Source organism: Dissoconium aciculare (assembly GCF_010015565.1).
Source record: "Dissoconium aciculare CBS 342.82 unplaced genomic scaffold K489scaffold_2, whole genome shotgun sequence".
NCBI lineage: Eukaryota > Fungi > Ascomycota > Dothideomycetes > Mycosphaerellales > Dissoconiaceae > Dissoconium > Dissoconium aciculare.
This window is the reverse complement of record NW_022984952.1, coordinates 2119996-2143228: the sequence shown is the minus strand read 5'-3', so window position 1 is coordinate 2143228 and position 23233 is coordinate 2119996. Positions and strand designations below refer to the sequence as shown.

Genomic DNA, 23233 nt, shown 5'->3' with positions numbered 1-23233 from the left:
GAAGTCGTCAAGATTTCCTCAAATTCAAAGACCCAATGCAGCGACACCAAACACAACCATGCCTCCGATGAGGAACGTTGAGGCGGCTCCGCCATACAGGGGACCCTGCGCCTTGATTGCTGCACCAGTGTGGGGCTTGGTGGAGTTGGTCGCGTTACCGGGGGCTGAGCTTGGGCTCGGGCTTGCGCGACCGGCAGACGACGGGAGTGCAGAGGCGCGCGCAGTGCTGGCCATGCCGGAGTAGGAGACATTGTTCCTGCCGTAGCCGGTGGGCACCGCGCCGTTCCAGGTGGGCAGGGCAGGCGTGGTCATGGGGAGCGAGGAGGTGATGTCTGCGGGAGGTGGGCCATAGACCAAACCGACATCGGGCTCATCGTCGTCATCGTGGTGCTCATCACCGCCGGGGGATGGAGCATCGGTCTTGAGCGCGACTTGCGGAACGGTAACGCTAGTCTTGAGCTGGCTCGCGGTGCTGCTTGAGGGGATGGGTAGACCAACAGATGGACCATTGGTGTAAGTGCAAGGAACCATGACTGTGGTATCGATGACAATGGTGGTGGACGGAATAGCGCCAACGCCACCAGTGATCGTGGCCGGCTGAGTAGGAGGGAGGGTAATGGTCAGAGTTTGTGTGCGGGTGGCGACAGAAGTGGTCACAATGGTCGTCTTCAAGTCGGGGGCATTGGCGGGGCAGTTGGTAATACTGGCGCCGCAGCTAGTGATGGTACTCACAAAGGTGGAAAATTCGGTCATGGTTGAAGCAGTGACGCTGGGCTTTGGTGGCATCACAGTATCGACGGACATCTGTGATGTGGTGAAGGTCTGGTAGGAAACAGGAGTCGATGTTGTCTTGACGACGGTCGAGTTGGCGGGGCAGTTTGTGATTGTTGCAGCACAGCTGGTAATGGTAACCACGTGAGAAGAGTAGAAAGTCTTGGTCGACTCGACGGGGACAGTCGTGGCGAAAGGAACGTGCGCGTCACCAGAGGTCTTGGGAGCAGAGGAGTTTCCTTGCATGGTGTAGGCCGTGATGATGGCAGGGTTTTGAGGCACGAAGGGTGCGCAAAGACCCATGAGGAATGTGGCCGCCGTGTTAGCATCATTCTCGTCCTTTGCCCACGCCTTGACACAACCCATGACATTGGTAATAAGCTCCGGCTTCGGGCAGTAGCAGGCATAGTCTTTGTTGTCCTTGCAATTGGCCTGGAACATCCAAGTGTTGAGACACTGCGGCAACAAACCAACAGTCTGCGGAGTTGGGGTTGGCGTGACGGCACCGGTGGAGGTAGCGCCTGTCGAGTTTGAGCCGTGGTTCACGAAGGTCTCCGTGGCTGTCACGGGGCAGATCGTAGTCGAGACGTCGACAGTCTCAGTAACAACGACAACAGAAGCTTTGCTAGCAGGGCAGTTGGTCACGCTTGCGGCACACGAAGTGAGGGTCTTGACAACAGTGGTTCGGACCGTGGATGTAGACAAGCTTGTCGTGACCCTAGTGCTGGTCCTTGGGGCCTTCGAGTGCTTCGAGTGAGACGCCTTGCTCTTCGTCGAGGTCATGCTGGAGGCGCTGTTGTTGTTGGCACCGGGTTGCGAAGAGGTGGTCGCTGGCACTGGGGATGTCAATTTGCCAGTGGGCGAGCTTGAGGTCGGCGAGCTCGAAGCAGTGCTGGTGGTACCGTCCGTCTTACCGATTCCACCAGTGGCGGTGGCGGAAGTTGTCGATGAGGCACCGGAAGAGGTGGTCTTTGCAATGGCACCAGTAGAGGTGGCACCAGTAGATGTGGTACCGGTAGATGTGGTACCGGTAGAAGTAGCAGGAGTCGAAGAAGTTGCCTTGGTGCTTGTTGTGGGAGTAGGAGTGCTCGTGTATTTACTGCTGGAGGCCGGGCCACAGTTGAAGTTGATCGAGTGAACGCCGAGCTGGCAACCAGTCTTCTTCTCGCCTACATTCTTGAAGGTAACAGCCGTGGCACCACCACATTGGGTGTTCTTGATGACAGAGCCCTGAGAGCGGCAGGTGTGTACCTGTCGGCATGAAGAGCCATCGGGCATCTTGTAGTGTGCCTCGAAATCGGTATCCTTGTCGGAAGAGACTTGGTAATGCTCAATGGAAAAGCGGTCTTTCTCGCCCGAGCATCCAATGGAAGGCTTCTCGTCGAGGTTGCCTTGGATTACTTGAGGCTGAAAGGCTCGGCTGGAGAGCTCATCTCTCTTACCGTGCGATTTTCCACAAGTCCATCCCTTGAAGTCGTTGTTGCCGTAGGTGGTAAACGAGCCGTCATTGAGGCCCTTCCAGTCATATCCAGAGCTCTGCTGGACCGTGCAGTTGTTCGCTGTGTTGGCCGGAGACGAGAACGGTGCGGCAAAGGTCCAGCCCGTGGCCAGCGCACGTTCAGCTGCCGCAGCAGTGAGTATAACCGTGGTTGAGAAATGCATTGTTTCAAAGAAGATAAGAAGAAATGAAAATGAGAGAATGGATGACCTGGAGAATCAAATGAATGACGAAGTATAAGAGTCGGACGATCCGACGGTGACACCACAATGTTCGACCTTCGCGAAGACACTGCCGAGGAAAGAATGAAGTGCAGGATGATGGCCGAGAATTGAGAGTGGGAACGGTGTGGTATTAAATGACATCTTGGTCAGAGTAACGTGGCCAGCGATACGTATCGAGACAAGGCACGGCATGATACAACTCAACTGTATCAAGTTGCGCGAGGTGGCAGTCGATTCTGATCGAGAACCCGCTTGCTGGACACGGCTTGCATAGGCTCGAAGCAGCTATGAAATGATCTCTGGGCGGCACATAGTTTCGAAGGACAGCAGGAGCCGCCTTTGGAGACTGGTCTTTCATTGGCATATGAGAATCATGCACGCATGCCGTTGCGGCCATCAAGAGTGCACTGACTGTATGAGTCCATACTCATATTGACGCTGCGTCGAATGGCTGCGTTCGGAGCTCCCTGGGACGTAAGCCGATGGCGGCGAAGTGTGGCCCAGCCGAAGGATGCCGACGACTTGAGACGGCTGATGTTGCCCTTAAGGCGGTTCACAAGACAACGTGAATTCAAGGATTGCCTACCTGTCCTCTGCTTCGCAATCCGATGCATCGCGTATGCCTTAAAAGTCTGGCCTCTCATGTTAGAGTGAAGGACGTGGGCTGGCAAATTGGATAGATCACGTCCGTCGTGAAAATCATGTATCGTCAGCCATCAAATTTCGGCCAGCACTGTGGTATAGTCGCTGCGAATTTTCATCTCTTGGTAGTGAATTTGACTCATTGTGCCAAAGATACATTGCATGCGCAGCTTTGAGCCTGTCATTGTGACAATATCAAGACGTGGACGTGCTGCCAGTGGTGTTGAGGAAGTCAGGTCGCGCTGATGGAGAGACGCCACATTGTGCACACGCGCGTGCTGACACGGGGACGGGCCCAGCCCTGGCCAGAAAGCCAGCATCCCGAGGTCTCTATTGAACAGCAAAGCGACTCATGCAATCCGATCCATAGCGTATTGAGGATTCGAGGACACTGTTGAGATAGACATATTCATGTGAGCTCGAATGAGAAAGATTAGATAGATGAGCAGGTGCACGTCGTCCTCCGAAAGAGGCCCAAGGCGGGTAATGCGACCCCAAGCCTAACTCCTGAATGATTATCGAGGCAGTTCAGTATGGATGAGCACCGCCTATGCTCTGTTTGCGCCCTTGCCCATCAATTGCCAAGAGTGCTGAGACTATGCAGACTCGGAGCTCCAATATCGGGGCCCAATTCTTTGCTCCAGGAGTTACGGGAACAATCCCGAAATAGTAAAGAATTATCCACCTTCGCATTCCGACCACATCGACCACACGAATCCATGATCATAATCAAAGCAGTGTCTAACGGTGGCATCATCGCAAGTATACGATTCACAGCTTCTCGGGTTCGTTGCCCGTGCCATCGCTCACGGGCTTAGGTGTGGGCAGCGGTACATGCGCCGCTTCAGACTCCTCAAGGCGAGCTTGCCATTCCTCATCGTCCTTATCGACCTCGTCATCCTCATCTTCATCCTCATCTTCGTCGTCTTCAGCCGTGAACGAATCTTCCTCGTCAGCCTGGCCATCAACCTCCAAGGCGGCATCCGCTGCGGCCTTCTCCCTTTCCACACGGACTTCTTTGCCGCGCTTGTGGCAGTAGTAGAACACAAACATGAGAACTGTAACGTACACTCGTCAGCGGTCTGTCACGAGGTGTGGCCTTCGAGTGCACTAGAATCGAGAACTTACTGAATACTGCAAGCGACATCACCACATTCGTTCCCGACGCCAAAAGCGGGAAGCGAACGCGCAGAAAGGTCACGACATTCCTCAGAATTCCCGCCACTGCGCCTTGTTGTGCGACCAGATTCTTCAAGCCGGGCACGCGACGCTTGCTCTTTCCCTTGGCATTCTTTCCGCCGGTTGACGCAGCGCCAGCTTTGCCCTTCTCTGCTGCCTTTAGATCTGCTCCGGGCTTCTCCGCCACAATACTCGACAATACCTCTGGAGCCAAAGAGGTGCTCAGCTTAGCTGGTAGAGTCTTCACAAGGCTCTGGACAAATGGCGGCATAGCTTTGTACTGTTTCTCAATCGTAGGGCCCGCCTCGCGCATAAGCTTATCCATATCCTCGTACGCAGTCGGTACACCATTGATCGTGTCCTTGAGGACTTGCGCGAAGCGGTCGTAAATCTTTTGAGTCTCAGCTGACAGAGCAAACACCCGGTTGTTCAAAGTCGACATGTTCATGTTGTCGAGTAGAATTGTAACCTCTCTATCCTGCTTTTCGGCAGTGGCAGCATCGTCGACGGTACCATCTTTGTTGAGTACGGGAGATGCTTGAGCATCCGGATCAGATTTTGAGGATTTCTTGAATTTCAAGGTCGTTGGTAGAGTAGGAAGAGATGGCAGGTTACTCGGCACATATGTGTTGGCATATTCGGCCCATGTGCGTTGTGGTGTCTTGCTGCCAGATGGCTCGCTCGCATTAGCATCGGTGGCAGCTGCGGGCTCGTCACCGGAGGGTTTGGTGTCTTTCTTGGAGCCTGGTACCAAATACGAGGCCCATGTGCGTTTTGCCGTCGATGAGGAGCCATCGCCCGACTTTTGGCCCTTTTCGAAGGCAGAATCCCAGTTTTTGGTGGCTGCTTCGGCTTCCTCTTGGCTTGGAAGACCGAAGTCTTTCTTGCTCGATTTTGGTGATGAGGCGGACTTGCTTGCTGCTGATGTCTCGCCGGAGCTCGTAGATTCTTTGTTGTCGGGTTGTGTCTCTGGTATAACGACCGCATCTTCGGAGGCAGCGTTCAGATCCGAGGATGCAGCTTTTTTCTCCTCGCCATCATCTGTGATCTTGGTCTTTGGTACATCATCAGGAAGGCTACTTGAGGCGATCTGTCTTTCTAGGAATTTTTCGTCCTCTTCCTTGAGCACGGGGACCTGTGGGTTACTTTTACGCAATTCCTCCTGATTGCGCTTTGCTCGGGTGAACGAGGGCAGCGTGAAGTACGTTGATGCCATCTGAGCTGTTGAGTTATAGACTTTGTTGATCATGGGCAAGTCATCTGAATTCTCCTGGTGGTCCTCAGTCTTTGAAGAAGACATTATGACGATGAGATGTTGGTGTAGTCGTTCGAACAAGGTGTCGCAATGTTGGAAACAGGCGAGAAAGTGTACACAAGGACGTCACGTCGCGACTCGGCACGGCTTTGCTATGCAAGCTCGCCACGCTGTTGCTCACAACAGAAATTGTAAGCCTTCGATGATGTCTTATGAGGTTGTTGGGTCTCGAACTTCTTCAAATCGCGGATCATCATAGGCGACGATCACTTCAAGGCCATCATTAATTACCATCATCATTCCAAGTATTGAACAGGCACTACTTAAGCCGAGAACGCGCCCCCCGCTGCATGTCCGACGTCACTGGCTTTCCCCCACCAAGCGCGTCATTGGCATGTGATCGCAGTGCTTTGCAGGCCTTTGCCGCATGTTGCTCGCGTGCCACCAAACCAGTCCTCAACTACAAGGAACAAGAGAGTTCCAACTGCGATCGACTATCGTGGTGCTCGGCTAGTCGGTTCCGTTTGCAATATCACCTTACGTATGCGGCATTGGAATGAAACATACAGGCAGGCAGAATGATCGGAATGCATCGCGCAGGAAGACGGGCAATACACCATCGCGTTGAAAAGGAGCGCCGTGCTGGCCTCACCCTATACATTATCTAAACTCAGGTGAATCAATGCCGTCGAAGAGACATTGGCATTGGGCACAAATTGGTCTCTCTAGTTATCAACTCGGTACATTTCGAGTGATACATCTTATTATTATTGAATTAGAATAGATGCGCACTTCCACAACAATCAGACCCGTGGCCCCACAACCTGTCGATGAGGAAATTGTCAGCAAGGGCTACATTTCGTTTCCAACGTGTGTGAAACTCACCCTCATGGGATGCGCCTCGGTATTGAACACCCAATCATTGGCGCCGTCGTGGTTGACGTGCCATTCGTCATCTGGGTCTGAATGGATCAAATAGCTGTACTTGAGCACCTCGGCGAAGAGGAAGGATTCCTGGAAATTTAAAATATCTCCACCGGAAGGCGCGTTGACGTCGGTGACTGATGTGAAGCCTGAGCCAACGCGGGTTGTGCTGTTGATGGCGACAAAGGCATTCCAAGCATACTATGACAAGCGTCAGTACCGTACCTTCGAGGAAAGTGTTTTATGCCACCGCCAGGTATAACACTTACGTCTTGATATCTCGTTTTGCCGGTGGCTCGATAGGCGTAGTAGAAGGATTCAATGACTTCGGGCCTCAGCACATAGGCAGAATCTGTGATGTAGAAACCTGCCCGTTCGTAGAATTCCGTTTGGTTCGCGGGAACCTCAGAGCTATCCCATCCAAACCCATTTGGGCCGATGCCCGTGAGGGTTTTGTTGTAAGTTTGCTGTTCCCCAGAACGTGTCAGCCAAAATAACACGAGTGAGCTCGCAGGATCAACTTACCTCGCATGAATCGACGAGCTGGAGACCGAAGTCGATATACTTCTGTTGTTTCAAAACGAGGCCGCCGAGAATGAAGTTACCACCATCAAAGCATGCCAGATGACCTGAGTATAGATCAAGTTTCGTGCCTTCGTAGTAGGCGAGAAAGGTTAGCTCCGGGTGGGACGAAGGATGTGATGCCAGATGAGCAATGGTGCTGTCCGCAGCAAGAATCCAACGATCGCGATAACTTGCAAAACGAGAAGAGTCGTAGACAAACATCTGTTTTCGATCCATGGTCAGCAGAGTTTCACAATCACTTCGATAAGTCTCAGCAGCTAAGCAACGATCCTGAACTTACCTTGATCAGATATTCATAGAAGCTGTCGTCGCCGCCGCCCCATCCACCATCGCCGTCCACAAAACTGCCGTTGTTGATGCCGATATTCGAGCCGACGAGTCCTGGGAATGGCTCGGCGAGCGACTGCGGTTGAGGGTCTAATAAGTACTCCTCTGCTCGCTGTGCCAGGGCTCCGTAAGTCACATCACCGGTCAGGTCGGAAAGACGAGTCCATTCAAGTACGAGCGTTCCAGCTTCAGCCAAATTCGTGGTGTTTCTACCATCTAAAGCAGGGCTGTCAGTGAAATCGAACCAATGTACGTCAAAGGCATACCTTACCATTAGTTCTGTTACCAAAGAACATACCACCGTGGGGGATACCTGTCGGAGTGTTGAAGGCGAAGCTCAGGTTGTTTGCAAGATTTGTGGCCTGACTGAGCAGGGCGCGGACATTACCTGGCTACCGATGCGACGCTTCATGTCAGCGTTTACTATTTGTCTGGGCAGTTGCGCATGCGAATAGCTACATACTTTTTGAGGGATGTAGCTCAAAGGGCCCTTGAGTAAGTCATACGCGGATAAGAGACCTCCGAGGTATCGGATGGTCGTTTCGAAGAGGCTGACTCGAGTGTCTTCGTAGCTCACGCTCCAATCAATTGTTGGCACATAGTCTAGAATGACATCGACCACTTCCTTGTTCCTCATGACGAGCGCAGTGGATAGAGCGTCGATGGCGCTGGCACCCCATCCATTCCTGAATCCTTCTTGATCAGCAGATGCTCTCGAAGTCCTCGAAATCTAGTGACTGACCGAGAATTACTGTAGCTGTTATTTGCCGGTAGGAGCTCGTCGTTGGGAAAGGCATGTCTGTAACGAGTCATCAGAACAGGCTGTTCATTACGTTGCTCGCTTTTCAACTTCGTACTTGTAATATCCGTCCCATGCGAATTGAAAAGCCTCTCTAACCGCCGCTGCTCTCGCGGTATTCGGAGATGAATTTTCATGCTTGAGAGTTGATTGGTCTGTACTTCTGATTTCTCCGAATGCCTCCGGGGCTGCTGCTCGCACTGCTGCAGCGGTACTTAAGACCGCTGTGCTCAACACACAAAAAACCTGTGCGGTACGCATGTCTTGATCGATCGCTCAGGTTTGACGAAATTGAGCGCAATCGAGGGAAACAAAAGGAAACATCAGAGATTCAAGCAGACAAAGCTCTAGGTCTTCAGCGGAAGTGGACATATGGCAGTACCAAGCTTGCTCGAGAGTACCTCTGGGAGATCTGACAGATGGGCGCGTGCCGTCTTGTCGGTGGCAGTAACAATGATGCCGAACTGTCTCACCCAGGCTGGGCATGGCCGGGAGGACCTTCCAGCAGTTATCACTCATTACATGATTCCGAGACATCGGAGAATATTTTACGGCATCGCACATGCGTTCGAGAATTGTCATCGCAAAAGCTACCGTCTTGATGCACGACGACGACATTTGGGAGGGGGGCCGTAACGCACTGCACGATGGCCAGATTGCGACGGTTTTGGATGGAAGCCAAGCAGAGAACGCCCCCAGATCCACCGAGCCGTCCCGACAACGCCTGCATACATGTACACAACCAGCCACGCGATCCACCAATACCAGTCCCCAGGGCTGCTTGGAAACAACGGCAGAACATAAACATTTCCTTGCGCACACGTACACCAACATGACGTTGCAAGATACGCAATCGCGAGCGCGCGCTTTATTGCGGCAGAACAGTACTCAAATTGGCGAAGTTTCCGTAAGTCAAAAGGACTTTCTGCGCCATAAGTCGCGCTTCTCCGGATGACAACTACTACGTGGTTGGCGAGGCGATTTCGAGATGTACATGAACTATGAAACACTCTGCAAACCCTTCGTTTCCGTGAACTACTGCAGGGTTGTCTCTCTATTTGATCCCAAGAAGTTCGATGTTTTTGTGTCTTATGTGAATATGTACGTGGAGCTGCGTACACTGGCCTTACCTAACAAACGACCAACTCGTCAACCGTGGTCTGTCACATCGCGGCGTCTGCGACCTTCCAAACACACGCGTCCTGCCAACTAGGAAAGGACGCCCCAGCGCGTCTTTTGGCATTTGAATACAAACGTAACATTTGAATAGCAGAAATCATCATTCGAGTCCTATCGTCGAATTAGCTCGAGCACGGGACCTCCCTCAGGGAAAGAAAGAAGATGCTTACTTGCTGCCTCAAATCTGGGTAAGACCGTAGCACCCGGGCGTGACGCCCTAAACAGCAGAATCCATCATCGGGGTTCTATTGTTACATTAGCTTGGGCAAGGAACGTTTCCGCTTGAAGGAGACGCTTACTTGCTGCCTCACATCTGCGCGAGACCGCAGCACGCAGGCTTCATAGCCTAATAGCAGAATCCATCATTCGGGTTCTGTTGTTACATTAGCTCGAGCATGGGACATTTCCAGAAGAAGAAGAAGAAGGCACTCACTTGCTGCCTCATATCTGGGCAAGACCCTAGCACTAGACCGTTGCACACAGAAAGGTCACGATTACTGAGTAATCATTGACAGTCTTTCCGATCCCCAGCGCAGTGTTACGAGGGCTCGAAGTCGATCTGGTCGTCGGCTCCACGGCCTCTCTGTTCAATTTCCGTGCTGCACACGTCGTAATGGTGTAATGGATTGATACCGTATGCTCGGTCGACATATTGCGAGTAGCGTATGGACCACGACTCGTCTGATCCGCCTTTGTGAGGTCGAGGTACATGCCGACTAGCGCTGGAGGTGAACGCATCGGTTGCGGCGATTATATAATCCTGACTTCTTGTATGACGGTGTTCACGTTGCTGTAACTTGCGGTATTACAGATCTAAAGCACATGTTGGTATCACTTGTTGGGAGCTGGTCCGGCCAGGCAATAAGTCATTGCGATGGAGCAAAGAAGTGAACAGGCGAGCCTTTGGAATCGGACAGCATGACCGTCATGCCAGGCAGTCCGGAAGGAAGATGAGGAGAATGAAAGATGTTCAGAAGACATGAGGTTCAAGTATTTATATCTGTCTTCCTCAATGTTTCGAACGGAGACTAATTTTCCGATTGATATGAGGGCATTGCTATTCGCGTGAGCTCGAGCATTGGACGAGGCTCATATCGTAATCGTGAGGGGAGCCGAATCGGCAATACTCGCGATACACGATGGAACAGAATTCCGAATGGTACTACCAGAGGTGTTGCGGGAGAAAAGCCGTGCGAGTGTATCGCGAAGCCGCAAGCGAAGTCAGCATAACACAGATTCGTAGAACATCGGATGATGCGGCTCAGGCAATGACGAGATGTTCGCTTCGATCGTTCATCGTATTCAAATGAGAATGTACGGGCATGCCTCCCGTTAAGAAAACATTGGCGGAAGAACAACAGAGGCAGCTCGTGATGTCTCGGAATCATCGACAACCTTGGAATGCTTCGAGTCTTCCACCGGTCCTACACAGTTCTCCAAATCAGTTTCGGTCACTGTATACGCTAATACCATCGACGTTGTGTGTGGGGCTTGGTCATCTGATTTCTGATAATAAAGAAGCTCAGGAGAGACTCGGGCTGTGTAATGATTACACCCTGCATCTCAGGGTTACGGTCAAACGAAACACTTCAGTTCACCTAACGACAGATCAATCGGAAATCCTTCTGTGCCTATCGGACGTGGATGAACTGACAACGATGATGGTTCGCGGGCTTCTGCGACTGCGACCAAAAACAGTATAGCCTGGTCCTGTGCGCATTTCCGAATTGGTGCTGATGTTGGATATCGATTTTGCGTCGTCGTATAATTGTCAGAGTATGCTGTGCACAACAGAAAGATGGGTCGCCTTCCGACGCACTCCCTGGCTGCTTGGAACCGTTCACGCAGGATCATATCCTGGAGTCGGGATTCATAAACGCTGTCGAACAAGGCACGTCTTTGGATGGATAACAACCTTGGAACCTACCTAGGTGGTAGGCCACCTCCAACAACACAGTACTGTACATGGGTTGCGCAGCCCGGCGCTTCTCCATCGGGATTTCAGGATTCATCTCGGAGCTGGCCAATTGCGAAAGTTGTGACGTCAGTGGCCACGGAGGAGATTCCAAGCTGGACACGCCTGTAGGCAGTTCTGCAAAGAAGGACGATAAACACAAATATCCTTCAGACACCCATCATGGAGGGAAATATTGTAAAAGTGATGATTGAATTGCGAGATGTGTTCGTTGTCACGAAGACGCCGCAAGAATAGCTGGGGCAATGTATCATTGTTGAAGTCCATGCTGTAAATGGGGAATCGTCCGGATTTACCAAGATCTATAACCGTTACGATCGGATGTATTTTCGTCGTCATAATTGCCAGGCCAAGGCCAGTTCGATCTAATAGTTCTGGAGGCAAGGGATTTGTTTGCGTTGTCTGTGGTTTAATTTCCATCACGGATTTTGATTCTATTATATACTTGTTTGACCTTTTCCAAAGCAAGATGGCAGGCGACGAGTCTCCCGAGCGTCGTGTATCACGACGCTTTTCAATACCGATCCCATCGTTCCCCGGTATCAAACGCAAACAGGACAGATACCAGACCAAGATCCAGCGGCCAAGATGGGTGCTACACGTTCAAGCGACGTTCTGGCGCACGCTGATGGGCTTGGGAATGTTCTTCCATCGCCTCGCACCACCACGGCCGCCTCATCCTAACTTCCACCGCAATATCCCCAGCACGGTCTCCAACCGGCATGGTGTCATCCCACTGCAATTCTACGTACCCAAGGACTACGAGACGATACGACGACAACATATTCACGATGACGGCGCGCTCCAGGCTGCAGCTGCAGCATCGGGTGGACACCACATATCGAACAGGTTACACACGTTGAGCAACAGTGTCAGGAGACGGAGCATTCAAGCACGGAAATGGGGTGGATACCCAGTGGTGATCAATTTCCATGGAGGCGGCTTCACCTTGGGAACTGCAGTGGACGACGCGCGGTGGTGCGCTACTGTCGTCGAGGAGTGCAACGCGATTGTCGTCTCAGTCGACTACCGCCTAGCTCCTGAGCATCCATTTCCGACTGCTGTTGACGATGGCGTGGATGCCGTACTGTGGATACACAAGCATGCTGCTGAATTGGGGATCGACCCCAACAGGATCGCGCTGTCGGGCTTCTCGTCAGGCGGCAACATGGCGTTCTCGGTACCTCTACGGCTTTACGACCATCTCACAGACTTCACCCGTATCGCATCGAGCACTCGTACTAGTCTGGAGGCACTCGTTACTGTGAACAGCGAGGCATTGCCGAATGACTCCGCCAGCCGACTCATCTCAACACCGTCGGCGCCGTCTTCCTCGCATGGCGTCTCGGTCGCATCATCTTCCAATGCGAAAGCCTCCGCCAAAACAGGCGCAACAGCCACTGTCTCCGAGGCATCGCGTCCTGTCCTCGACATCAAACTACGCTGTATAGTTCCATGGTATCCTTCCCTCGACTACACCCGCACCAGAGAGTACCGTCGTGCGACGTGCAAGCGCGCTGACCAGGAGCTGCCTGCGCTCTTTACCGATCTCTTCGACGACTCCTACCTGCACCCACCGAAAGACGTCGCCCTCGATTCGCCTTATCTCAGCCCCGGCATCGCGCCTACAGCACTGCTTCGCCGCGCTCTGCCCAAGAATATCATCATGCACACCTGCGAGTGGGATATGCTGCTCGAGGAAGGCGAGGAGTTCCACGAGCGATTGATCAGCAAAGAGGTGGGTAAGCAGGTCGTGTACACGATGGTGCCTGGCGTGCCGCACGGCTGGGACAAGGCGCCGAATCCGATCAAGCCGACGCCTGGCGTGCGTGAGTACTATCTCAAGGCATGTCGCGAGATCCGGCGTTGCTTGGACGTCGAAGGCACTGTGGCTGAATACGAAGACGAGGATGGACAAGTGACAGCAGCACCCGAGGACGCGGAACCTCTGGTGCGGTGAAGGCCCGTCACGCGCGCAGGACGACGACCCGTCTATAAAATCGGCCTGCGCCAACAATTTTCGCTATTCCGAGACCTACGAAATGATTGAATGTCCATGTTATAGAACATATGTATCTTTCTGCAATATATGCATTGCTATACACGTGATGGACAGATCTCCTGCTTGCCTACCAAAATAACGCCCCGGTTCCAGGACTGATGGACGTGAACCAAGAGTCAGCTGTCACGTATTTGACGACTGACCAAGCTGAAGCAATGTCGAAATGACCTGGGCATGGATGAATGTCCTGCCGCGGGCCAGTGTTGACAGTAGTCGCTCACCTGCATCACGGTCACAAAACCTTGCCAATGTCCAAGCGACCCTGAGCTTTCCAAGCTCTACGGTGAGAGGCTTGCATGTGATGAATCCTCTAACCTCTTTCATCACATTGCGACTTTGGGCCAACGCGACGCGACCGCGCGGGTCCTACGTTAGATCTATTTTGCCCTGTATGTGTGGTTGGGAGTGCAGTGCCGGCATTGACTGTATCCGTGGCTATAGCGGGCAGTGCAGCGCTGTCAGACGCGACTTGTTTTTTGTTGTTTATCTCCGTGCCGTTGATTGCTCGATTTGTTGGTTCTTGCCAGGGAGAAACGAATATGACGGAAACCTTGGAAACGCAACAATCCGACCGGGCGGAGAATATTGGACCCCGTTTTGTCCCCAAGGTTGGCTGGTAAGCCACCCTCTCGTTCTACATTGTCTATCACTCCGCCAATTTCCTCGACATGTGTTACTCAACGCGATGAGTGGAATGTTGTACTGAATGACAATCTCGAGCGGAAGCGCAAATATCGTGCGTGGCGCACGAACAGAAGGAGGAGCTCCAGTAAAACCAAGAATCCGATAGCTCCGAGAATGTCCATGAAATAAAAAGCACAGTGCCCGGCAGTGCCCAGCTGCCCTTGCTTCGATGTGCCGTCCGTTTGGAATTCGTGCTTGCCAACCCTGGAGCCGACTGGATGCTTGCGCTCCGCCGCGGTCAAGGTTGCGCGACTTTTTCCGTACGCTTTCACCTACAGCGGTCAAGCGAACGGCATGGCATACATAAATGGAAATTGCAGTTCTGGCGCAGAATGTCTCCCGACTGGAACGGACGTGTACGGTTGTGACGCCGTTGTCCTGACTTCTCGGCGTGGACCAGATTCTGCTTCAGGTATCCGGGAGGAGGTATGCGTGGTTGGAGTTGCGACAACAACGTTTATCATTCCGAACCACAGGAACAAAGGCATAAAACCCTATCCTAGTCACCGCATGATTACCCTGAATATGTTCAGCGTCGCATCACGAGATACAGAGACGAGCAGTACCACAGTATTGCCTTTGTGGCGTCCTTTGAATCATTCCCTATGGCCCAGCCGAGCTCCAGCTTTCCACAATAGTGACGACTATGTTGAGTGACACAAACAGCACACAAAGCCTCAGCAGCTGGAGGCGAGAATGGATACACACAGGTAATGACTCTAAAAACAAGGCGGGCAATGCGGAAGGTGCAGGCAGGTACAGGAGGAGGCGAGGCAAGTGCTGGTGGTGGTATGCAGGTGCGTGCGCAGCTGTGTGTGTCCAATGTTCTGAGGTCTGATGAATGTGTCGATTGTGGTCAGCCCCCTAGGCAACGCACCGTGGAAGCAACATTGGAGCAGTGACAACAGCACAGCGCTGGGCGGGCGATCAGAGTCCAGCCTACACACTCAGTAGAGTGACTGCCGTACAGCACACACATCTGTACACAGTAGAGTGAAACAGACCAACACACAGGAAGAAAACGCCCGCAGCATCAATAGCAACACACCGGCGGAGGCGGGCATTCGGCGGCCGTGGTCGTATGAGAGCCCTGGAGGAGTGATGTGTGTGTGTGAGAGATAAGCGTACTGGGATTTACCGTCACGGTACGCGGGGTTCACCCCAAATTTACCAGGTCAGAAGCCCGCCCGTCTCCCTCGCTGTCAGCCACTGCCCGCTCACTTCCTCATACAAATTTTGTTAGCAGTCCTCTCACTGTGCTGTTCTCTCACACAAACTTCCCTCTCATACAACTCACTCTACTCACTCACAGTATAGCACTGCACTCACACGCGGTATGTATGGGCTTTCAATCACGCGAAATCTTCCAATATCCAACACAACCACCATTCATTCTTTTCGTGTCGTCGAACTTCACTGGCAATAACACTCGTTTTCCGCGCGTCAAACACGCGATTCTACGTTGTTATTTACAAGAAACTCCGTCGCAAGCACGCGTCTGGCAATCACCAAGCACCGCGCAATGAGCGCCTCGGCAGCATCGTTGATCAAGCCAATGACCAATCGACTGCTCGTCGCGCGCGCACCACCACGATTGTCGCAACAACCCGATTTCTGCTGGTCGTCGTCCGTCGGTCGCGTGTGGAATGAACACGGACTTGTAAATGATCAAGATCGATTAAAACATCGATTGCAATCATACGCTTGACCGTGACCACCACCGTGACGAGACTCCGCATTGCAAAACGACGATTGACCTTCCGCAACACACGCTGCTCGTTTTCCCATCGATCGCATCGATTGACGCGTCGCGTGTTTAACTTGGACTGACGCAATTTGACCACAGTGAATAATCAACACACACATATCCATCAAAATGCCGAAGGAAAAGACCACCACCCGCGGTACCCGCAAGACCAAGGACGGCAAGAAGAAGAAGGGTGAGTCGCCTCATCTGACTGATCGACGTTACCGATCGTTGCTGGCGCATCGTTGCTAACTATCCTTCACAGACCCCAACATGCCCAAGCGTGGTCTCTCTGCCTACATGTTCTTCGCCAACGACCAGCGTGACAAGGTCCGCGAGGACAACCCCGGCATCAAGTTCGGTAAGACTGACCCAACGGCGATGGCGATATCCGGTCGTCGTTCGATCAATCGTTAAAGAAATTGATTACTGACTTCGATTCCTATAGGCGAGGTTGGCAAAGTCCTCGGTGAGAAGTGGAAGGCTCTCGGCGAGAAGCAGAAGGCTCCCTATGAAGCCAAGGCTGCCGCCGACAAGAAGCGGTACGAGGAGGAGAAGGCCGCCTACACTGCTGTGAGTCTCGTCGGCGCCGCCTAACATTCACTTGCAATGTACTGATCGATCTCCATTTAGGGCGGTGACGACGACGAGGATGAGGACTAAGCGCGATCCGCGCCCTTTCCATCTTCTCCTGCAAACTTTGTCGGTGACACCATCGACCTGTCACGAATATTCTGGCTCCCCATGAAACCTCTCTTGCTACTCTCTCGATATACCATCTACCATCATGTTTACCAACACTCTCCCCCTCTCGCTCGATCGGGTCTATCATGTGAGCCAGACATGTGACGGGTCTCGCTTTGCTCGTAGCTATTGTACACTGCGATTGCTATTGAATGTATGGTCGAGCATAAGACAGCTTAATGAATCTTCGTCTTCTGTGGGTTCGGCTTGTTGTTTTGGTTGGCGTTACGATGGTTTGAAGGAGCGGTAGATTATGTGACTCTATCGTACAATTGCGTTCGATGACATTGATAGGCTCTCCTCGTGAAACGCGTCTCTAACTATGGAAGTTCACTCGGAACGTTAATAGCATCCTGATGACAACATTTGCAGCAATTGACGATTCACGGTAGGGTTGACGATCAGATGCATTGTGTGTTGTCACCCATTGGTCGTTGATTTCATGTTTGTGAACTTGGGACGATAATTACGTTACCAGCGTCTTCCGTCATCAAGGATCCCGTAGAATATACATTTCCAATAATCCGATTTTGTTTGAATAGCAGCGAGCAGTGCAGCTCATCGCCATGCGTGGCATCCTGTCCGTCCAGATGTCGTTCCAGGGTTGGGGTTGGACGATGTAACCCCAACCCTAGCAGACGGGAGTACGTGGATTTTCGACGCGCACATGCTGCTGTGTCGTTCGTTCATCGTCACATGAAAACATTCAAGCTCGCAGTGGCATATGCTGACGATCCGGGCATCTCATTCCGTCGTCTTCACTCATAGTTGACTTGATTTGAAGAAGGATCGGAGTCCTTATTGACATGCATCCTGCAACACGGAGCTTGCACACTCCTCAACGATGATACCCTGTACGGTCTTCGATATCCGTCGCGGTTCATATCCAGTACTGTTACTCAGCAATGGAGGATTTGTTTCATGATATCCGTCACAGTGACGATCCTCAAACATATAGCAATGCATCCACGTTGCAGGCCGGCATGGACAAGCGCGAAGTAGTGAAGGAATGCGTGCATTCACGAAGGCCCGTTCCTGAGCCTTGTATGCTATGCATACCTAGGCTGGGATCAATGTGGCCGCTATGCTGGTCTCTTTACCCGAGACCTGTTCTTGGATTGTACCTGCGTCAATGTTGTACAGTAGACCGACCGCGGGACATCGAAGCACACGCTTCATCATATAGAACCGCCGACGATCCCAAATCGGTACCAGCGAAGGACTCTTTCCGCCAGACTCGGTTCCTCTCTGTTACGCGCGCGTCGCTGCTGATCCTGGATTCGCGACCGACCAAGAGACCTGCCCGGAGAATACAATAGTGCTGTAGTATTGTGAGAGGAGGATGGACGGGACACTGGTCCGAGCTCTGTCGTCGTTTTTCTGGGAGTGCGCGTCTACAGAGCCGCTTTCCAACGGCCAGACAGCGCGTCGGCCAAAAATAGACAGGGAGACATGAACCCTGCGTCGTTCCCCGATGCGACCAATCGGAGAGGACGACGCTCTCTGCGTGGGCCGCCTCGAAGGGTCCCTGGGCTCATGATGATGATGGCATTGTTTTGTGTGACGCGTGGCATTATATGGGGCATTTCTCCTGGCTGGGATCACAGCGAAAAAACATCCTGCCCTTCATTACTGTATTGGAAGGATGATGCATCGCTGATGATGATGAGGCGCTCACAGGGGCCCATCGGTGGATTCTCTCGGCTGTAGTAACGGTCTCGCCCAACGATCTATATATTATATCTAGTGACTGTGATACACTACAATTACCCCTACGGCGAATTTTGATTGCTACGCCCGAGAAGTCCAGCCGCGTGTCATGTCACGTTCAGTCGTCCTGCCCAGACGCATCGTCGACTCAGATCTCTTGGTGGTTTGGAGCGACGAACCGAGGCAGGAGACGACAGGATGAGGGATACAGCGCTTACGATCAGATGGTCTCATACCAATGTCTGGCGTGGTGATGCTAGGAAATCATGGGAGGTTCATGTTCTTGATGAGGAAGGCTGAAGACGCCATTTCATTGGGTGACAGGGCAGAAATGGAAGCGCGCATCTAGAATTTGCAGGACAATAATAAACCTCCCTCCAGCTCCAGCTCCAGTGCAGAGTGGTGAGAGAGAGGGTGCGTGGTGGTGCACTGCCAGTCTCCCCAACGTTTCGTATTCATTCTTCGCGGTTACGCCGGCCGCGTTCCCGTTTCACCACTAGTCCCGTGCCGCTTGGCCGTGTCGGGAATCGCGTGCACATGTTCATGGAAGTTTTGGTGGAATTTCTGGTGGACCCGTTACGTCAAAGCGCGAGCAAAGCAGCATCAGTGCGAATCATGCCGCCGCCGCTTGAACGGTATGTGTGTGATGCGACCCTGTTTGTCTCTTGTGTGTCGTTGTGACATTTCATCCTGGGTTGCTCTTCAATCCATTTTCCGCATTGTTCATTCCCCCTACTTCTTCTCATTGTACTGTATCATACATCTTGCGTTTCTTTCCTTCTCTGTAAGCGTTCCCGGACTGGCCTGTGGTGAGGAGAATATACAGTGATCCTCCACTCGCCTCACTGTCGCTACATCAAAGTTTCCAACAACTTTGGCAGTTTATCGTCAAATACCGCCTCAACTGGCGTGACTCCAGGCTCGTCAATTACACCTCTTCTGTCTATTACGATCTACAGATCTGTGAAAATACTGGCCTCAACGACCTCGAACCGAGAGGGAGACTCCCATAGCAAGTATGGATCTCGTTGAACTTGTCCATCATGTGGTACCCCGTCAAGACCAAGGCACTGGCAATACTTTCCTGGACACAATAGGCAATGCCTCAAAGCAAAAGGTAAATTTGCACCACACGGACCTAGAGACTATTGTGCACCTGGAATGCCGTAGAACTAATCACACTCTTTCACAGATCGATGGCAAGGCAGCACTCTTCTCCTTCGGCGTGTCCGCCAGCGTGGGAATCTTCTTCGTCATAGTTTTCTGTTTCGTTCGCCCGCACAACAACGTCGTCTACGCACCTCGAGCCAAGTACGCCGACAGCAAACATGCTCCGCCACCAGTCACCCGGGGGTTGTTCGGCTGGCTGAAGCCACTCATCACCACTAAAGAGACGGAGTTGATAGAGAAGATTGGTCTGGATGCCACAATTTTCCTGAGATGTGCCCGCATGCTGAGGAATATATTCGCCGTCTTGAGCGTCATCGGTTGCGGTATCCTGATACCCGTCAACATCGTGGCTTACAACAAATCACCCGTCGAGCAACCGCCACCCAACACTGACCGAATCGACACCGGGTTCAAAATGATGACGCCGGTATTCCTGTACAAGGATTTCGAGCTCGCATGGGCTTACGTCGTCGTGGCGTGGCTTTTTGATATTGTCATCTGCTTCTTCCTCTGGATAAACTATCGGGTAGTTGCCCGTTTTCGACAGCAATATTTCGAGAGTTCGGAATACCGGAACAGCTTACACGCGCGAACTTTGATGATTACCGATATACCGAAAGAATTGCGGACCGACGAGGGCATCACTCGTATCATTGAGGGCGCTGGTGGATCCAGAGAAACACCAAGAGCGGCAGTTGCCAGAAACGTGAAGGACCTGCCGGAGCTGGTTGAAGAGTATGAAGACTTGGTCAAATCATTAGAAAAAGTGCTTGCTCGATACTTGAAGAACCCGGATAAGTTGCCGGCGACTCGTCCGTTGTGCAAGCCTTCGAGCAAAGACAAATCCTACACGAAAGGCCAGAAGGTCGATGCGATCGAGTACCTGACCAATCGCATCAAGCATCTTGAAATGGAAATCGAGCAAGTCCGGGAATCCGTCGATAAACGAAATGCGCTTCCCTTTGGCTTTGCCAGCTTCCAAGACATTGCCGAAGCTCACGCGGTGGCATATGCGACCCAAAAGAAGGCGCCTCAAGGAACCACCATCTCCCTTGCCACCAAGCCGAACGATCTCATCTGGAGCAACCTACCACTTCTCAAACAGGACAGGAGATGGCGGACGATCGTGAACGCCATGTGGATCACGCTGCTGACGGTAGTATTCATCATCCCTAACATTCTGATCGTCATCTTTCTGGCAAACTTGAGCAACTTGGCTGCTGTTTGGCCAGCATTTCAAAAGACCTATTCTTACAACGACAAATTTTGGTCTGCTGTGCAAGGTATTCTGGCACCCGCCATCACCTTTCTCATTTATTTATACCTTCCATCCATTTTCCGACGAATCCGCGTGAAGGCTGGAGATGTCACAAAGACGAGTCGTGAGCGTCACGTCACCGGAGCACTGTAAGTTTCATCCAAAACGATGGCGATTCTCAGGCGGGCGCTGACTGTGTAGATTTGCATTCTTCGTCTTCAACCAACTGATCGGCTTCTCCCTTTTTGCGACGGTCTGGTCCTATATCATGGAATTCACCAAACATGAAGATGTTACCCACACCAATCTCGCCAGCAATATCATTATACAGATGTCCTCCATGTCTGCATATTGGGTTTCGTTTCTACTCCAGCGCAACCTTGGTGCGACAATTGATCTCATTCAGCTGCTGCGACTGACGTATGGCTCATTTGAGCGTCGTTTCTTGTCTCCAACGGTACGTGCAGCAGGTGTAACCATTTGCAAGCACCCAACTGACTGTCGTTCCAGCCGCGCGAGCAAATCGAAGCCAGCGCACCTCAGCCGTTTGACTATGCCTCCTACTACAATTATCTGCTCTTCTACTCGGCAGCCGCTTTCGTAATGGCCGCCATCCAGCCGATCGTCCTAGTCATTGTCGCGGTGTACTTCAGCTTTGATTGCTTCGTCAAGAAGTACATGTTGATGTACATTTTCATCACCAAAAACGAGTCGGGTGGGATGTTCTGGCGCATGGTCTTCAACCGAGTCCTCGCATTCATGCTTCTCGGCAACATTCTGGTCGCCTTGGTCGTTCTCCAACTTTCCTTCTATGAAGCGAACTGGCCCAAGTTAGCAGCGCTCGCGCCGTTGCCCATTTTGGTCATCGCATTCAAGTTCTACTGTGTCCGGACGTATGACCAAGGCATGCACTTCTATCAACAGGGTACACCTCTCCAAGATCCGGAGCACATGAGCGGCATGGACAAAAAGAAGGCCATCAAGCGAGACAAGGTCGGCGTCAGATTCGGAAACCCGGTGCTGTACAGACCTCTCATCACTCCGATGGTATCTTCAAAGGCTCAACACCTCCTCAAGAGCATCTACTCCGGCCGAACCTCTGTTGACGTCGCACAACTACGCAACGGCGGCTACAGTGACGTCTACATGGACCCCATGGACCCGCGGAACCCTGGAAAGGGCGCCAAAAGTCCTTCGGCGCCGTTTGAGATCGTCAACGAGGACGAGATGGACTTTGAGCACTTCAAGAACCGAGCCGAGTTCCGTGATGCTGCTGGTGGTAACGGCCAGCTTTTCGGTCACGCGGCAGATGTCATTCGCCCTGGTACACCTTCCAGCACAATGACGGGACTGACACGTGCGACGACTGTGGATTCCTTTGAGGATTTCCACCACCGCAAAGATTCGAATGGCTCTTCCTCTGCTGGGTACCACTCTCGTGGTGGCTCGAATGCCAACTTCGCTCCTGGAGGCAAGTACTCTCACATGCGCGACGACTCCAACGCGACCTCGCTCGGTCGCAGTCGCAGCGGCTCCCGTGGCTCCGACACCACTCGCGTGGGTGGTACCGAGTACCCTCGCGGCTACCACCAAACCCCTTCTGCTCTCCGCGAGCACTCTCCCGCCCCCAGCCAAGACGGCGGCATCGCCGGCTTCCGCCCGGACTATTCCCGCGCCGCCAGTCGTGAGGTCCTCGTCTCCGGCGCGGCGGACATGGGTCAGGCTCCGATGCGTGTGCCATTGCCGACCTCGGCGATGAACCCTGCCACGCAATACAACCAACTACCCTACCAACCCCAACCCCAACACCCCAACCATCTCTATGCCTCGAATCCCTACGCGGATTCACCGGGCGTCACGCCGCTCTCGGATGGCGGTGCTGCGCCCGGAGGCGGAGATGATACGAGTTATGAATATTTCCGCCGCGGAAGAATGAGCGAGCGATGAACTTAGAGAAAACGAAAGGCAGAAAAAGCCACTTGCATTAATAGAGAATTTGAGATCTCGAAAAAGAGAAAGGCATGGCCATCTCAAAAGTTTAGAAGAGCGAGCCATTGCTGTGTCATAGAACGTTTTGTTTTCTCCCCTTCTGGAGAAGGAGTTATGGATCTACGGGCACTTTTCTTCGAGTAAGCGGATGGGAAATCCCCGCATGGATTTTCATTTTCAGACAAAAGCATTTCAGCGCGGGAATCAATTTCGTACGTCATCTCTTCCATTGACATTGTCATCGACAGTCTCATCGTGATCTCCATACACCACAGAGCGACAATGCATTGCCTAGTAAACGATAGCATCGAATAGCCTTTCCCTTAGCCCTGGAGGGCGAGTCACGTGCCATTCGTACCGCACTCATGTCGACCACAGATTAGCCTTGACCCGGAAGGTGTAGTGTCGTAGTCGCACGACGAGTCATGCGGATGTGCACTACCATTATCGTCCGCTGTTGCAAGCGAGTCGTGTACCGCCGGCGTCTCACGAGAAGAAGAAAAAGGCGACC

At 52.4% G+C, this 23233-nt stretch overlaps 7 protein-coding genes across 7 annotated transcripts; 4 read left to right on the top strand and 3 right to left on the bottom strand.

The window, feature by feature from the left end:
* Positions 1-3499: 3499 nt before the first annotated feature.
* Positions 3500-5845, bottom strand: K489DRAFT_377044 (uncharacterized protein). The gene is made up of 2 exons (XM_033604067.1): positions 4264-5845; positions 3500-4193 (listed from the first exon to the last, which is right to left on the bottom strand). The coding sequence occupies exons 1-2, from the start codon at positions 5612-5614 to the stop codon at positions 3907-3909; spliced, it is 1638 nt and encodes a 545-aa protein (XP_033463650.1). The 5' UTR covers positions 5615-5845; the 3' UTR covers positions 3500-3906.
* Positions 5846-6153: 308 nt separating this feature from the next.
* Positions 6154-8793, bottom strand: K489DRAFT_332707 (glycoside hydrolase family 47 protein). The gene is made up of 9 exons (XM_033602164.1): positions 8263-8793; positions 8148-8204; positions 7869-8091; positions 7677-7797; positions 7359-7621; positions 7019-7279; positions 6763-6960; positions 6455-6694; positions 6154-6393 (listed from the first exon to the last, which is right to left on the bottom strand). Exons 1-9 carry the CDS (start codon positions 8463-8465, stop codon positions 6373-6375), a joined length of 1587 nt encoding a protein of 528 aa, XP_033463649.1. The 5' UTR covers positions 8466-8793; the 3' UTR covers positions 6154-6372.
* Positions 8794-10464: 1671 nt separating this feature from the next.
* Positions 10465-11271, top strand: K489DRAFT_377042 (uncharacterized protein). Its single transcript, XM_033604066.1, has 2 exons — positions 10465-10981; positions 11038-11271. The coding sequence occupies exons 1-2, from the start codon at positions 10706-10708 to the stop codon at positions 11149-11151; spliced, it is 390 nt and encodes a 129-aa protein (XP_033463648.1). The 5' UTR covers positions 10465-10705; the 3' UTR covers positions 11152-11271.
* Positions 11272-11561: 290 nt separating this feature from the next.
* On the top strand, positions 11562-13495 carry K489DRAFT_377040 (uncharacterized protein). Its single transcript, XM_033604065.1, has one exon. The coding sequence runs from the start codon at positions 11633-11635 to the stop codon at positions 13316-13318; it is 1686 nt and encodes a 561-aa protein (XP_033463647.1). The 5' UTR covers positions 11562-11632; the 3' UTR covers positions 13319-13495.
* Positions 13496-14097: 602 nt separating this feature from the next.
* On the bottom strand, positions 14098-15205 carry K489DRAFT_398862 (uncharacterized protein; the record flags this gene model as incomplete). The annotated part of the gene is made up of 4 exons (XM_033606942.1): positions 15109-15205; positions 14982-15083; positions 14813-14938; positions 14098-14376 (listed from the first exon to the last, which is right to left on the bottom strand). The coding sequence occupies exons 1-4, from the start codon at positions 15166-15168 to the stop codon at positions 14098-14100; spliced, it is 567 nt and encodes a 188-aa protein (XP_033463646.1). The 5' UTR covers positions 15169-15205.
* Positions 15206-15980: 775 nt separating this feature from the next.
* Positions 15981-16448, top strand: K489DRAFT_311995 (nucleosome binding protein; the record flags this gene model as incomplete). The annotated part of the gene is made up of 3 exons (XM_033600825.1): positions 15981-16044; positions 16117-16212; positions 16300-16448. 3 exons carry the CDS (start codon positions 15981-15983, stop codon positions 16446-16448), a joined length of 309 nt encoding a protein of 102 aa, XP_033463645.1.
* Positions 16449-18953: 2505 nt separating this feature from the next.
* K489DRAFT_377037 (DUF221-domain-containing protein) lies at positions 18954-22996 on the top strand. Its single transcript, XM_033604064.1, has 4 exons — positions 18954-19422; positions 19498-20882; positions 20935-21190; positions 21244-22996. The coding sequence occupies exons 1-4, from the start codon at positions 19324-19326 to the stop codon at positions 22678-22680; spliced, it is 3177 nt and encodes a 1058-aa protein (XP_033463644.1). The 5' UTR covers positions 18954-19323; the 3' UTR covers positions 22681-22996.
* The last annotated feature ends 237 nt before the right edge of the window (positions 22997-23233 follow it).